The sequence below is a fragment of the Caenorhabditis elegans genome, chromosome X, assembly GCF_000002985.6.
Source record: "Caenorhabditis elegans chromosome X".
NCBI lineage: Eukaryota > Metazoa > Nematoda > Chromadorea > Rhabditida > Rhabditidae > Caenorhabditis > Caenorhabditis elegans.
The window spans coordinates 3,031,572-3,047,363 of record NC_003284.9 but is presented as its reverse complement, the minus strand read 5'-3'; the positions used below and the strand labels follow the sequence as shown (position 1 = coordinate 3,047,363).

Below are 15,792 nucleotides of genomic sequence, written 5' to 3'. Positions count from 1 at the left end.
TGATTTGTTCGCAAGACCATTGTATTTTGTTGCTCTTCTTCTACTACACTCGCCGCCATGATATTTTGTAATTCGAGAGTTTTGAAAGAGAAACTAATGAAAAGTTTCAATTTCAATTTTCGTTCCAGCAATCGTCATCGTTGTGCGCTTTTTGAACTTGATTTTACCGGAATAAGTTAACTTTAATAAAAAAATTCATTCAAAATTCAAACAATTATGTGAAATTTCTAAATTTCTCAATCCGTTAAGGTGACTCACGCTTTGCTTTTTTTTAAACAATATCACGAGGTTGTTATTGTTGTTGTGGTACAATGATGCATTCAAACATAGAATGATGAATTAATTTTTTAAAAACGATTGCTCAATCACCATTATTAAAATTGATTTGAAAATCTTCCGCAACCGTGAGAAATACACGTCACTTTTCTCAGGGTTTTGAAGGTGTTGCCATTGCCATTGTTTTCTGTTTCTTGTTTGATTTACTCCGGACAGCACACACTGAAAAATTGGCGGGAAGTTATCTTACAAGATACAATACGGACAAGCCAAAAACTTAGGATTTTGTCTAAGTTAACCCTTTTTTTTTGGAATTTTGAACCGATATACAAAGTTTATGAGCAATTTTTGTGAGAAATAAAAGGAATACAATTTTTTGAGAAATACGTATTTTTAAGTCAGATTGAGTTGAATCTTTTTTTTTTTGATTTTGCAGTCAAAACTACATCTTATCTGCCCGAAAATTTGAATAATTTTCTCTAGAATACAAAACATATATTTGTTTTCCACATTTTTCAATTTATCTTTTTTCGACTAGAAATACATATTCACGGTCAATTTTTATCACATAAAAGTTATATGGCAACTTATGATGAATCAATTTTCAATAAAAATGACGTGGTGGGCCCCTAACAAAGACCTAAAAATATCCATGGATGCAACTTTATTAGTTGCTACGAAACCAAAGAAAAATGCGTAGCACACACACTAATCTTTCGTTTTTCTTTGTTGCTTCTTTCTTGCATTTTTCATTCATTGTAATTTCTTTTTATTGCAGCATTCCACTTCCACTTCTCTTGATTGAATTGAATAGCATCGTTTTTTGAACCCTCATCTCCTCTCGAGGAAAAACTGAGAAATTTAAATTGCCGAGTTTGGAGCTTGGTGAAGGGAGAAGCCGTGTCATCGCGATTTGTATTTTTTTCAGTGCAGAGTCACGCACCACGTACATCAAACTTTAGAAATTTGTGGGGCTCTTATCAGAGAAATGAAAAAAAAAATGAATTGATAAAAAAAAGGGAAACCAGACTGAATTTGATAATTAGCTTTATGACGGGTCTTCTCTTTTTTCTTTTTTCTATTTAGGTATGCAAACAATATAACTTAGAGAATTTTTTTAAAATTTCGAACAATAACACATTTTTCCGACAATTTTTCTAACTCACCATCTCTTTCTGTTTTTTTGTTTTTCTTGTTTCTGATTAAAATTTCTATTGTTCCCAATGAGTCATTATTTTCCAGAGCCTTCACACTCGAATTCCTATCAACCTGTACCGTTCAATGTCAAAGACACCATGGGCTCTCGGCCTCCTGATATTTTTGCTCACTTTCACATCGCCACTGTCTTCTTCTCCGGTAAGAGCAGCGAAAAAAATGTGTGCCACGAAATCACAATGTGTGATGTCAGTACACTGACAATCTTTTGAAATGCGTTTCCAGAGGGTAACTTGCATTTGGCCTCTAATTGGAAGCATTTTCAATAGATAAGCGTCGCGTGTCCTTGGTTTCTGATCAAAAATGTATACAACAAATTGTTGTATAGGAAGAAATAGTCGTTCCAAAAGTTAACAGGGGCTATAGATTTATAAAGAAAATTAAAATTTTGAAACAATTAGTATATGAATAAATATACAATTATTGGTCATTAAAGGTAGAGTAGCGCCAGTGAAAGTTTTGCTTAAACACAATCATAATGATCGAATATCATAATAAAACAAAACACTTCAGATTGTTAAAATTTCAAGTCAAAGTTTTGGCAAATTGCCAATTTTTGCCAAGAGCAATTTCGCATGTTCCAGGATTTTTTGACACGAGTATTTGAAACAAAATAATAGTTTGAAAATCATATAAATATTTTTTTGGTTGATATCCCAAATTATGAGTGACAAAACTGAGTGATAGTCATTTTTTGGCAGGTAATAAAACATTTCCAAATTTGTTTTGAAAAGTTTTACTACGCTATTTAGTCTTTGTAGTTTCAAAAACTTTCTTTTAAACAATTTTTCAATTTCAATTTCAGTGCAAAAGTATCTTTCTTCAAAACTTTGAATAAAGCCAGACAAAAAAGGAACTTTCATTTTTTATTTAATTTTCAGGTCCGCTCCACTGACAATTCAACCTCATCAAAAGGATTATTAAATGTCAACTCTTCTGTGATATTGGAACCTTCAATTCTGCCAAGTTCAGCCTCAAAACCGGAATCACTTCATTTATCAAAAGTTCGAGTTTCGGGACTTCGCCTCGAAGCTCACGCCTCTTCTACTGAAAACATTGTTCTCGGACACAATAAGTAATACGGGGCTGATTAGAATATATACTAATTTTTAAAATCCTACTTTCAGAAAACACAATGTCGTCGTTGTCCCAAATAAGAATGTTCGAGTTGTTCTGTTCGGCCAAAATTTTCAAGACATCGGAGCTCTCACTTTCACAGCAGACGGGTCTTGTAAAGATTTGGCACATTTCTTTGAAGCCGATTTTTCTTCTATGACACCCATTCGTGTCGTTGTTGAGATGAGCTTTCCAAAGTGAGTTGATGAAAAAAAGTTTGTAAATATGAAATGGTTTTAATTCAGAACCACTGAATCAAAGGACAGTTTCAAACTCTGCGTGTCAGAAAAGTTTTATGCCAACCCTCAGTTTGTTATAGTAGAAGATCCGTTCACAATGGTCACCACTGAAATTCCGCCCGTTGATGAGTATATGCCAAAATGGCTTTCGGTGAGTTTCTGATTCCAGATATAAGCGATAGAATTAACATTAATAATTAGAAAACCATGTTTAATTTTGCAACATTTAAGCTGTTGCTGAAAAAGTTGAAATGTTAAAAAAAACAATGAAAAATCATATACGATGAATTTTATTTCCTTTAGATAAACCTTCCATTTAAAATATGGTTTTTGAGTTACAGTCGTAATCATCATTAAGAATGAACTCACGAGGTGTCGGCTGCTATATATTTTTCTATGACTTTTGTGGATCATTTAAGTATCTAGAGTCAAGTAGACATGGAAAACATTCTTTTGATGAACATTTTTCGATAGCATGTTTAGTGGTAAAATTAGCAAAATTATCAAAGCATAAAACAATTGTGTAAAAACTTTAAAAACTCATTTAATTAACTATAGTTCATTTCATTGCTTTTTTCAGTGGATCTGTTTATTAATCCTTCTGTGCTTCTCTGGTTTGTTCTCCGGTCTCAATCTTGGATTGATGACTCTGTCTCCGTATGAGCTTCAGCTTTACATCGCAAGTGGTACTGAACAAGAAAAAAGGGACGCTGGAAGAATTCTACCAATTCGCAAAAAAGGAAATCAACTGTTGTGCACATTATTGATTGGTAACGTAGTTGTAAACGTCGGCGTTTCGCTTTTGATGGACCAATTAGTGGGCAGCGGGTTTGCTGTACTTGTTGCGGCGACATCTTGTATTGTCGTGTTTGGAGAAATCATTCCACAAGCATTATGTGTGAAGTAAGGGTTTACGTAACCTGTGTGTACTTATAATTTTGAATCTCAGGCTAGGACTCCCGATTGGTGCAAGAACAATTCCAATCACACAAGTTCTCCTTTTCCTGATGTATCCTCTGACGTGGCCAATATCTAAGGTTTCATAAATTTTCTATTATCAGCCAGGAATTTGACCTTTATTCAAAAAATAATAATTTCAAATGTTTGCATGTTTTTGCAGGTCCTCGATATCTTCTTGAAAGAAGAGCTAACACGCTCGTTGGAGCGGAACAAGCTTGTCGAAATGCTCAAGTTATCCGAGAAGAGCATCATTGGAGGGCAATCTGACGAATTTAAAATGGTATTGGGTGCACTCGAGCTTTACGACAAAACCGTCGCCCACGCGATGACCCGTTACGAGGACATTTTTATGTTGCCCCATACGTTGACACTTGGCGCTGGAATGGTGACACAGATTTTAGATATGGGTTATACGCGTATTCCGATTTACGAAAGTAAGACATTTGGGGGTGAATCGTTGAATGGTGAGCTATAAAGAAACTGCATGGATAATTTATAAATTCGCAACAAAAAAAATTGTTAAATTGAAAATGTTTGCTGGGGGTAAAGCTAAAAAATGTTTAATCTTTGAAATAAGTCACGACAACTGAATTAGTAAAACTTATAATATTTGGTAATCATAGGAGTGATTTTAAATAAATTCCCTTATTGCCGCTAATCAACGTTCAAAAAATATTATTCGGCCAGGAAAAATCTAAAAAATTTATTGATGGAGTTATGTGAGAGGCTTTAGATTTATTTTACAAAAATACAACATTTACCAAAAGTATCCCAAAGCCTTTGTATAACTCTGGGCACCCTTAATAAGATCCAGATATAAAACCTGCAAACATCCGCAATTTTTCAAACCTCTCTAGTTGTGAACAGAAGAACTGAAAAATTTAAGATCAAGATTTTTCTATTATAGTTCAAAGTGTTTTCCAAATTTTTTTTGTATTTAGAGAACTAATTTAAAGGTTTTCTTTCGCCTGGCATAGGTTTTATTTGAAAAAGTGAGCTGAAATAACTATTTTGCCTGAAAATTCAATTTGATAGCTTACCAAAATCAGAGAAAATAAATAAATAAAATCAATATTTCAGATGACCGTAAGAACATTGTCGCACTTCTGTTTGTAAAAGATCTCGCATTGCTCGATCCTGACGATAATCACAATGTCATGAAAATCGCCTCAATTTACAACCATGAAGTTCGTCGTGTGTTGGTAGACATGCCACTCCGAAATATGTTGGAAGAATTTAAACGGGTAAGAACGCCTCGCTTCCAAAGACTCAATTCAATTAAGTGGATCAATCTTACCCGGTTTTTAAAAGCTTGAAAAAAAGCTTTTCAAAAGATATTTTCAACTTCATGTGTCTAGAAAAAAAACATTTAATCTACTAGAGTTCAGGGCGAATATCACATGGCGCTGGTCGAGCGACTCGTCGAGCAAGAAGATAAAGACCCGATTTACGAGCTCTGTGGACTGATTACCCTCGAGGACATCATTGAGGAAATCATTCAGTGCGAAATCATTGATGAAACTGATGCAGTGTGCGATAATGTGCACAGGAAAAAACGGCAGAGGAAGAGGGTTAGTTGACTTTTGAACAGGTACATACTAGTTGCTTAAAGGCGGAGATAGTCTGTGGAGATTAGTCATAATATCATACATTTATTATAGTCCAACACAGTAGAACATCATATTTAAACATTTTTTCAGTAAAAAGTTTTGGTAAGCTGTCGAATTTTCCAAAAATGTAGACCAAACATGTAGAGTAACAGGTTCAACCCCTAGTATCTTTAAAATTAGAGTACCGTTAGTTGGGACATTGCTTTAGAACAGAGACATTGCTTCAGAACCACAATTATCAAATATCATAGTAACAAAAAATAAAAATTACATGTTTCATATCATGTTTTGAAATTGTCAAAATCTCAGTTTTTGCCACTTTTTTGGAAGTCAAAAAAAAACGATCAAAAAATTTTTCCCTAATTTTATGATTTACATATGCTACAAATATTAATATTTAAACATTGTAACATTCGATAGTTTTCTCAAAAAATGGCAAAAACTCAGTAATTGCCACTTTTGACAGTCGACTAAAAATTTTTCAAAATTTATTTGAATTTTTTTCTACGATTTTAGACATTTTTTTAACGTTGTGGTACCATAGACATGTTTTAAAGCAATTTTCCCATTTGAGCTGCTCCACCTTCAAATACATAAAATTTAAATGCAAGTACGAAATTTTTCAAAAAAAAACATAATATTTGGGTAAGTAAGAACCGAATCATCATTTCTTGAAATTTTTATTATGATATACTGACATTTAACACTAGGTTTTAAAATTTTCCAATTGGTGATGTTCCGACTTTAACTTCAAAATTGATAACAACTTTGAAAAATTAGATCAGAAAGTGAGTGGCAAATAAATTTTTTATCCGCTTAAACGAATGAAAAATAAGTTTGAAAACATTTCATTTCCGAGTTTTTCCTAGCTTCTATTCAAATTCTTTTTTGTTCTAACTTCAAAACATCCTCAATCCTTCTTCAATTGTTGAGTGCTTTTGAAAAACAAAAAGAAAAACGCTCTCACCAACACATCTTTTTATTGCCTATTTCGGAGCCAAAAAAAACTCTCACCGCATCTTGACGCCCCCAACCACCGCCGCACCATCTATCGAAAGCCGACAATTTGTTCATATATCTCGAGGGCATATCTGTCCTAGTGCGCCCGCGGTCCGAAAGACGTTGTGTGCCCCCCCCCCCCTCATTGCATGGCTTTTCTCTCTCGCTCCTCCTTGGTCGAGCCGGTCGGCCCTCCCCCCCTGAAGCCACGCGGTCGTACATCATTCTCTTGTGTGATTCTTCTTCTTCTCCACGGAGAAGAAGGTAGTCTCACAGAAGTCTGAATGCTACAGCTGCCCGGACAATCTGGCGGTGGCCGAACGACACGCGAACCGTCCTGCTATTCTATTCGAGATGTTTCCATGGCCGGGTCCTACTCACGGACTCCGATTCGGCAGATGGACAGTACCTACTGCCACTGCCTAATTGCATTTATCACTTTGATATTTCTAACTTCCAGTGGAATGTTTATTTCTATATTCATAAAATCTCTGGGATCGGAGTAATTTTTGAGTGATCAACTTGGCAACGGATCCAGGTATAAAGCTTTATTATCTCGTCATCCAGACTTTTTCATTCATTTTAAATCCCTTCAAAAAGCTTGTTTCTCATCCTTGTTTTTTTCACATAAAAAGCGAACATTCGTAGCACCTCGACGTTTGAATGTTTGGACAACCAGCCCAAATAGTGAACCAATCTAGTTGATAGAATCAAGTCTTTTGGAAAATCCGATTTACTTGCATCTTCTTCTTTTATAAGTTTATCTGTTTTGTCTCATGGAGAGTTTTCAAGAAAGGCTACAATACTTCAAAAACCAGAATTTTACATCTACATATGTTCTACATTAAGTAATAAGCTTTATAGAGTCCGAATAGATTAAAAATTCAATTCGTGACCTATGAAACAACAAAAAAAAGAGGCCGGAATTTTTTATGACTCATTCTAGAAGGAGCACAAAATTCGAATGGGCATGACATTTCTAAGAACAAGGAAATTGAACCTAGGAGGCTGGCACTGAAATGTGAATATTTTAATGGGTCTAGTTGGCATTCTATCCACACCTTGTATTTTGAATTTGTTGCTGAATATCAACATAAAACATATTAAATCAGTTAGATTTTTTACAAATATCGTCAGTAGAAAAATGTTTAGTTGCTTTGATGGTGTTAGAATGCCCGAATTTTGTAGTGAAACTTTTCAAAAAGTGTTAGAATTTTAACTTACAGTCAAAAAGTGGTAGTCTTATATAAGAAGTTAGGAAGACGAGGAAAAAATTTCAAATTTTATGCATTAATTTTATTCAAGCACTCTTGAATTTTGGACGTGCTGCAATGTTTAAAATTACTCCACATTTTTTTTTGAAGATTTAGAAATTCTCCAAAATTTTTACTCAGAATTCTAGAAAAAAACTACAAAGTTTTACATTCATTATGATATTCGGTTATGTTAGACTATTATAGTTTTATTTAAAGGAAAAGTAGCGCCAGCGCCGAAATAACCTATTAAAACCCACTTCTTTAGTGCCAAAATAACCAAATATTATAGTAAAAAGTTGCAAAAAAAATTTGAAAAGAGTGGCAATTATTAAACTTTTGCCACTTTTTGAGAAAATAGAAACATTCTAACATGATCGAATCCCTACAGTAATATTTAAAACATATGTAGACCGTCAAAATTGAAGGTAATTTTTTTAGATCGAGCACTTCCAAAAAGTGGCAAAAACTTAGATTTTTCCAAATTTCAAAAAATCATAAAAAATTTATAAATTTTTTAGAATGTTTTTACTATGATATTTGGACATTTTGGTGCCATAGACATGCTTTGAAGCAATTACCTCACTGGCGCTATTCCACCTTTCAGTCTTATCGCAAATGACATAGCTCAGACTCTGTGCAATAAAAAATTTTTAAATATTTTTTTCAGAATCATGACATGAGTCAAATAGTGAACACTGCTCATGCAAAATGTGCAATTAACATTCAAATGCTCGCTGTGACAATTCAAGTGATGAGCACATGCCACAAAATTTTCAGTTCAAACTACATTTTGCCAACGATTCTCGAGAAATTAATCCGGAAAAACTGCAAGAAGGTATTTCGTTTTTCTAGTTTACTGAAATCCTCCATCATTTTCATTTCAGGTCGAGACCACTCAGTTCTCATGTCTGAAAGAAGTCGGCGTCGTTCAGCCTAAGCCGGCCGTGCTCTTCACAAAAGGAGAGTTCAGCAACAAGTTCATCATGATTTTGAGTGGGCGCGCTGTTGTGACAATTGGAAAAGAGGAAATGAGGCTCGAGGCGGGCGCGTGGCATAGTTTTGGAACGGAGGTCCTCGATGCAATGGCTGAAGCAATCGAGAGATCTCTGAATCAGTCAACAAGTCGTTCGACTGTTTCTCTTAATACTGAAATTACGAACAATGTGAGTGGATAGCAGCGAAATGTAGTGCAAATTTTAATAGGGCATTTCTTTTTGCAAATAATATCAAAACACACAAATAATTCTAATAAGCTATGTAGCTGGGAATAATTCATTGGTCCCCAGTCCACCAACTTGTTTCATTGAGGTTCTGCAGAAAATTGCGCCTTTCCGTCAGAACACATTTCCAAGAAACTTGTGCCCTTTTGATCATGAAAAATGCTAATTGCTATACTTTCTCGCGGAAGCTCAAGTTTTCTGAATATTTGCCAAAACATTCTTGAAGAATAACAAGTTACGTATGCTCAATGCTTTGAAAACGAATACAAGTTCTTGTTTTTTCGGCTTTTTGTTTATAATCAGTTTTATCGCTTTGAAAAAAAAAACAGGAATTGATGAATATGCAAGAAAAGCTTTCATGAAAAGCATGGCTAATGAGAAGATGGTGCACGTTAATTGTTTGTGTAAATTTGAGATTTGGAATAATCCGCTCAAAGTTTGAAAGTCCGAAAAGCCATTACAAAATATTAACTCTTTATAGTCTTACCAAAGATTCATTTAAAATTAATTCGTTGTATACCTGCCCCAATAATTTTAACCGTTATAAAAATTTTACGCGGCCCGTTTTGTACATATTAGACTTCAGATTAGGGTTTTTCTAATTTTAAAAATGCAAATCAATTTCACGTTTCGATTAAATTATCAATTTCAAAAGAGTGTTACTCAATTTTAAGGGGGTGTAGAATTTGTCGGTATTTTGCTTAAATAGAGTAAAACTGGATGAAAACCGTCGAATTTCATAATATGACTTCACAAAAAATATCCAAAAGCCTTTTTAAAAAATTCAACTAAACTATTTCAGTCAATCGGTTTCATTCCGGACTTCGATACCGTCATCCTTTACGAATGTGTTTTCTGTGAAATCACTGCTGCAGATCTCCTCCTCGCCTACAATTCTTCTCAGATAATGCAAAAGTAAGTTATTCAAAAGAAATTCCAGCAGAGCAATTTGAATTTCAGTAACACAAAGATGCAAGTTGTCCGCTCCAACTCTAGAATTAGCTTGATCGAAGAAATTCCAAAGGTAAGACAATTTCACATTTTGAAACGTGCTCTAGCATTACTACAAATTCAAATTGAAACAAATATCATTTGAGAAACAAATTTAGAAATATTTAATTGGCCGTTGGAAACGTAGAGGCACATACGTGTAGCTTCTACTCTGGTAAGGTGACCGTGTGTACTTCTTCTGAAAATCGATTTTTATTTTGATTCATATCTGAAACTCCTCTATTTATTATATTATATTTGGAATTATTTGCGTGTGTGAAATCAAATCCGCAACAAAATTGGTTTGCAAAAAATTTTGTTGAAGTGTCGTAACGCCATGCTACCTCCCTTATAGACTTGTCAAAAGCTTATATCTTTTTTGCTATATTTGAGTTCAAATTTTCATGTCCTTGTTTCAGGATGCTGTATCCACTCCAATCCGCAACGGAAGTGTCAAGCTTAGAACTGTAAGTGAAGGCGAGACGGTCCACTTGCTGCCAAAAAATATGGAGTGTCATTTCAACAAACAAGAAAAGTACGAAGAAGAAGAAGAATAAATAAAAATTACCTCTCATTTGCATCAGTTATCAATAATTATCAACAAATCACTTCCCTTCTTCCATTCCGGTTTATAGGTTTACGGTTTTATTCTCAATTCGCCTTAAAAAGGTCAATACATAATAATCGCTCCAGGTGCGATAACTTTTCCTCCATTCTTTCTCTGATACAATTTCTATTATTTTTCAATTTTTTCCAAAATTTCCCGACCTTATCTCAAAGTGAACTTCCAATATTTCCCTAGACTAAGTTTGACGGAATTTCATTTTCTTTGTGTTATGCACCTTTTTGAGTACGGGCCAATTTCTGGTGTTTTCTGTGACAACTTCCTTACGTTCCGGTTATTATCAAATGCAACCCTCTCTTGTTTTATTTCCATTCTTCACTTATATACGCTCTGTGAATTTAGGTTTTATGAAGTTATTACATCAAATTCTTTATAAACATAATGTACATATTCCACACGGCAGGTGCCAGTAATGAACTTCAAATTATTCTTTTAATTTTTTTACATTCCTGTTCAAAATTTCATCATATTTCAGAAAAGGAAAACGCAGCACTCTTAATAAGAAAACTACGTATTAAAGAGAAAATGTTAACTTTCAAAAAGAAACAATCTTAGCAAATATGTAAACCATGGAAAAGGAAGAAAGAAATGGTAAAATTTGTTTGAAAAATTAAAAAGTTACTGCGTTCGGGGGGAATCGAACCCCCGTCGAATGCTTGGAAGGCATCCATGCTGACCATTACACCACGAACGCACACTTTTTCTCCATCACGAGGATAAATATAAAGCAGCAAACACACATGCTACTCGTTTTCTTCTTTTTCTGTCTATGTCTGCTCTATGGTGCGCCTAAGTTCTGTTTGAAACATCTCCGTTGTGGTCTAGTGGTTAGGATTTATGGCTCTCACCCATAAGGCCGGGGTTCGATTCCCCGCAACGGAATAATTTTTTTTGAAAATTTATGTAGTAAAGGGTATGTGTGTAGAAAAAAACTCTGAAAAGTTGTAGACTTATTCAAAAACCCCTGAAACATACACGAGAAGCGCATAAGATTCTAACACGCCAAGCTTTCAAAGTTGTTTTCAAGATGAAATATGAAAGAAAAAGTGTTCCTACCAGTGTCCTCCTTAATAAGAATGGTACTCTTATCTTCAACTCTCACACAATGTGTTGTCCTTCTCTTCCCCGTTACTCACTCTCACTATGCCACATGCACTGCCATGGCGGCTGATATTATATATGATACCCGATTTTTGCATTTTCCCGTGATTTTCAAAAAACGGAGGGGCTACTATTCGTTTCAACTGCTTTTGTTTGGCAATTGTAACCGTAGATCATTATTGGAATCTTGATTTTTAAAAGATATTCTAACATTCCGTTTCAGATTTCAAAAATGACAAATTTGAAAACTTTTGCTCTTCTCGTTGCACTTTCTTTCATTTGTGTCTTATTTTATTATGTCAATTCGCGTATAGACCAAGTTCAACAGTTGGCTTTTGTTTTTGAAAGGTTGGGATAAGAGCTATGTAAGATTTTGAAAATGTAAAAATGATAAGTTTCAGCGAACAACAGATCGATTCTTCATTTCCCATCAAGTTTTATCATGTTGCATATGTAGATTACAGGTTTGTGCTTGTTTTTATAAACTTCACGAACATGAGAATTTTAACGCACAAATATATATTTCGTGTAAAAAAAAAGAACACTTCGTTTTGAATAGGGTTAGACGGATGAAAGAACGATCCGAACTTCAAGTAGTGGTAGTCAGGTACACTGCTAGTTGGTACACCCCTTGGGCTTAAGTTCAGACGGCGGATTAAAATACTGTCTGGAAAGGAAACAGACAAATAGGCCTACCGTTGGACAGGCCCTCTGGCCAACGGCCGGCCTAATTGTTTTATTGTCAGATTGACTCTACCGTTTCATTTTATACATTATTTAGATATGACTTTCCACGGATTCGAATTTTCGCTCTTAATCACTGCATCTCCAAGCATAAGTTTCTATCGGTTGATTTATTTTACAAAGGAATACCACCTCTCACAAAACTGAAAGTCTACGGAGAGTCGTTGGAAGAAACGTGTCCATCTTCATACGGGCCTGCTAAGCCATGCTTTTATGTGGCTCACACATTTTTCGCAAACTTAGATGTGAATGGTCGCGTGGAGAAGGTAACAATCAATTTGGGCGTTAGGAAAGTAAATCTGACTGTCGAGGAAGTTCATAAAAAAGTTGAAAAGGGACTAACACTGTGCCTACAACCTGTCTATTATTACTCTCAATGGCAGAATATTGTGTTGTATATTACAGCTTGGAGAGCTCACGGAGCATCTCGATTCATTGTTTTTTACCATTCTGCTACAAAGGATACATGGAAAGTTTTGGAGTATTATAGAGATATGGTAGGTTGAAAATACACTTACCTAATTCAAGTAAGCCTGAGTTCCAGGGAATTATTGAAATCCGACCCTGGCCTAATTTCGGAAGTCTCCCATCGCAAAATGCGGATAAATATCCAAAAATTGACAACAGTGTATACATTTTCTCTTACTTTTTGGCTTTGAACTTATGTATTCTTGATATTAAAACGACTATTGGATCAGTGGCGGATTTTGATGAAGTGATGGTACCTCGCAATGGTACAATGTTGGAATATGCATCAAAGGAAATGACTGGAACAAATGTTGGAGCATTGTTATTTAAGAATTCTTATGTTTCACTGGAACCCAGCATTTATGAAAATGTATTTTCTGGAGTCTCGAAGCCAGTGTTCCTAGATGGTACAGCGTGGCCGAAGGTAAAGTATTCGTTGTTTTGTACAAAAATATCAAATTTAACATTCCAGTACGTTTTCGATGCCTCTGCAATTTATTGCTCAAGTTCATTGGGTTAGAAGTTTCACGGATTCTACAAAACTTACAAAAGATGTGAGTAATAGTAGAAAGTTAAATTCGAATTGTTCATTTTGAGTTCAGTCTGATGGTACACTGTTGCATCATCGCTTTGATGCAAAATGGAAAAGAGGAGAGGAAGTGGAGAAGCTGTTCACATATTTCCCAAACAACACCTCAGCGCATGTTGCGAGTATGCAAAAGACTGTGAGTTTCTTTTTTCAGCTAGGACTCCCAGCTGACTTGAGTGAAACGCGAAATGCGGGCCTCACGCCGACGCCTGTCGTTTTTGTTTGTGTGAAATGAAGTGTGAAAGGTAATTATTTGGAAGCGGCCGACACGTTCGGGGTTCCGTGCCGCACTATAAATTCGGATACAAGTGGGTGTAGGCCGTCGCGGGCGCTGTTGCAGCGACCTTATGGGAAGCCCTATTTTCAACACGCCGTGAGGACCAAATGGAAATCTGCATGTTTCTAGGCTATAACAATATTCAATGGTTCGCTTCCCGTATTCTCATTTGATTTCATTAAAGGATTGAACAATTGCGTTCGGCAAATGTAAGTTTGACTAAAAGTAAATTGAAAAGTAGTTTTTTTCAGGGAAACACAAATTATTTGTACAAGCACTGGTGGAATGTGTAGAGATCATATGGATAAAATGACCGAATGGATTTATGATAAAACTGAGAACGTTTTTGTATAATTCTATGACTTTTATTTCCGTTCTTGGTTCCGAACACATAAAAAACGACACGTTTTTATAACAATAAGTTTACACTTTGTGAAACATTTAACATGAAAAAATCCGGTTATCCAAACGGATAATTTATGTTGAAACCGTATTTTAGGGAAATTTTATGAAATGTTATACAAGATGAAGCACATTCAAGTATACAACATATTAGAAAACAGCAATACAAAATCTTCATCAGAATAAAGAAACAAATCAATAGAACACTTTTAATAGACATATCGTTTACATGCTGCATATCGACATGTTTGATAGGCACAGTTGCCCATTCTCATGTAGGTTGCATACCCCATCGGATTGTTCAAGATAATCTGAAAACAACAAACATTGAAAAAAATGCCGTTTCAAAAAAATTAGTACCTGTCCCTGGCTAGTATAGTCGGCCGGCTCAGCTGGAGCGAATCCCTGAGCATAGTCAAAAACAGTAGAGTCATCCCATTGGAAGTATCCACGGTCCGAGTTATAAGTTAGCCCAATAATAATGTTGTCTCTAGCTGTCGCGGTAGAAACCCAATATGAATTCGCTTGGACTCCAAGACCTGAAAATTCGAATATAAGTACATATATAATTGATTTTAGCGCAAAATCTTACGGTTAATGAAAGCAGCTTCTCCTGCATTATGAACAGAAGCCAGTGTTCCTCCCATGCTTCTACAAGTGTTCATAGCATTATAATAGGTAGTGTTGGAAATAATCTTGAAACAAGCACATGTTGGTGGATAGTACTCCCATCCGGATTGGCATGGAACAAAGTCTGAAATGAAGAGCCAATTAATAAATTTGGAAATCCTCCAGAAAAATAACTTACTCAAATACTTTTGAACACAGCTCGGAAATCCACTTGGTTTTACAGTTGTGGTGAGCACTGGTTTCGGGGTTGGTGGCACAAGGTCAAATTCGCACAGTACACTGTGAGAATCTGGGCATGGCTGAGCATACCAGTATCCGTTCATTCCAATTGTGATGCAATAACCAACGTTTACACTGAATGGTTCTCCTGAAACAAAATGACTGGTGAACAAAATGTTCAATTGAAAGCTTTTTGAACTTACCAACTGCAAAGTTTGTGTAGATTGGTGGTTTTCCGTCATCTCCAACAATATATGTTCCATCAGCTACATATTCGAGCCAAGTGTGCCAATTAGCATGTACTACAATAATTCAAATGTATGTAGATAAAACGTTTTAAACTTACATTGAACTTGTTCAGTGACAAAGTTATTCTCAGCATACGTGAGGGGTGTGGTGAGTCTGGCATATGGTCCGTATGTCTTCCGGCAGTAGGCAAGGGCATTATCCCGAGTCATATCCATGCCAAGAGCTGCGTAGCATCTAAACAAATGTATTAACAGTGCAATTCGAATAAGAACGGATTCTCACTTTGCGTTATAGATTTTTGTTCCAGTTGGGCAAGTTAAAGCATTTGTGCAGTAAAACACAGAAGCAATAAGAGAAATTACAAAAATTAAGTTTTGCGACATTTTCGAATCGAGCGATATCAATGCCTCCGATGACGATTTTTATACAACTGTTATCAGTGCACCATAATTGCATGATGATTTCAATTTCCGAATCGTCATTAGGGAGTTTGGTCTTTCTTGAAATACTTTATCGCGGTTTATGAAAATGTCACTGATTAATTAAAAATGATAACCTTTTGGAAATAATTTGGAAGCAGCATTTGTAGTCGTATTATCAAGAAGTT

The 15,792-nt window shown here is 35.3% G+C and overlaps 3 protein-coding genes and 3 non-coding genes across 9 annotated transcripts; 3 read left to right on the top strand and 3 right to left on the bottom strand.

Annotated features, from left to right (window-relative positions):
- Nucleotides 1-1,516: 1,516 nt before the first annotated feature.
- Nucleotides 1,517-10,937, top strand: cnnm-3 (Metal transporter cnnm-3; the record flags this gene model as incomplete). 4 transcript variants are annotated; one of them, NM_001383539.1, is made up of 15 exons in its annotated part: nucleotides 1,558-1,632; nucleotides 2,373-2,566; nucleotides 2,619-2,804; nucleotides 2,853-2,997; nucleotides 3,427-3,749; nucleotides 3,796-3,883; nucleotides 3,967-4,240; nucleotides 4,887-5,050; nucleotides 5,195-5,377; nucleotides 8,339-8,506; nucleotides 8,556-8,834; nucleotides 9,694-9,806; nucleotides 9,852-9,915; nucleotides 10,001-10,056; nucleotides 10,301-10,820. In NM_001383539.1, the coding sequence occupies 14 exons, from the start codon at nucleotides 1,558-1,560 to the stop codon at nucleotides 10,043-10,045; spliced, it is 2,301 nt and encodes a 766-aa protein (NP_001370952.1). The 4 variants fall into 4 exon arrangements, with proteins under 4 accessions (NP_001309670.1, NP_001370534.1, NP_001370952.1 ...); NM_001322613.3 differs by lacking the exon at nucleotides 10,001-10,056 and having other exon boundaries at nucleotides 1,517-1,632; nucleotides 10,301-10,937; NM_001383538.1 differs by lacking the exon at nucleotides 10,001-10,056 and having other exon boundaries at nucleotides 1,517-1,632; nucleotides 3,967-4,270; nucleotides 10,301-10,937.
- A 191-nt stretch (nucleotides 10,938-11,128) lies between these two features.
- Nucleotides 11,129-11,200, bottom strand: M02F4.t1. Its single transcript has one exon. It is a non-coding gene; the product is annotated as a tRNA-Gly (tRNA).
- Nucleotides 11,201-11,252: 52 nt separating this feature from the next.
- Nucleotides 11,253-11,400, bottom strand: M02F4.12. The gene has a single exon (NR_070608.1). It is a non-coding gene; the product is annotated as an Unclassified non-coding RNA M02F4.12 (non-coding RNA).
- Nucleotides 11,317-11,388, top strand: M02F4.t2. The gene has a single exon. It is a non-coding gene; the product is annotated as a tRNA-Glu (tRNA).
- A 1,660-nt stretch (nucleotides 11,401-13,060) lies between the features above and the next one.
- M02F4.2 (Nucleotid_trans domain-containing protein) lies at nucleotides 13,061-14,039 on the top strand (the record flags this gene model as incomplete). Its single annotated transcript, NM_076118.6, has 5 exons — nucleotides 13,061-13,243; nucleotides 13,292-13,373; nucleotides 13,422-13,544; nucleotides 13,815-13,894; nucleotides 13,937-14,039. The coding sequence occupies exons 1-5, from the start codon at nucleotides 13,224-13,226 to the stop codon at nucleotides 14,037-14,039; spliced, it is 408 nt and encodes a 135-aa protein (NP_508519.2). The 5' UTR covers nucleotides 13,061-13,223.
- A 207-nt stretch (nucleotides 14,040-14,246) lies between these two features.
- Nucleotides 14,247-15,581, bottom strand: clec-265 (C-type lectin domain-containing protein). Its single transcript, NM_076117.6, has 7 exons — nucleotides 15,468-15,581; nucleotides 15,283-15,419; nucleotides 15,140-15,238; nucleotides 14,896-15,084; nucleotides 14,680-14,841; nucleotides 14,448-14,626; nucleotides 14,247-14,398 (listed from the first exon to the last, which is right to left on the bottom strand). The coding sequence occupies exons 1-7, from the start codon at nucleotides 15,566-15,568 to the stop codon at nucleotides 14,297-14,299; spliced, it is 969 nt and encodes a 322-aa protein (NP_508518.1). The 5' UTR covers nucleotides 15,569-15,581; the 3' UTR covers nucleotides 14,247-14,296.
- Nucleotides 15,582-15,792: the final 211 nt, after the last annotated feature.

Coding starts and splice junctions, on each gene's coding strand:
- clec-265 (NM_076117.6), bottom strand. CDS start 15,568: ATGTCGCAAAACTTAATTTTTGTAATTTCTCTTATTGCTTCTGTGTTT. Junction 15,239..15,282: donor TGTCACTGAACAAGTTCAAT/GTAAGTTTAAAA, acceptor GAATTATTGTAG/TACATGCTAATTGGCACACT. Junction 15,085..15,139: donor CTACACAAACTTTGCAGTTG/GTAAGTTCAAAA, acceptor ATTTTGTTTCAG/GAGAACCATTCAGTGTAAAC.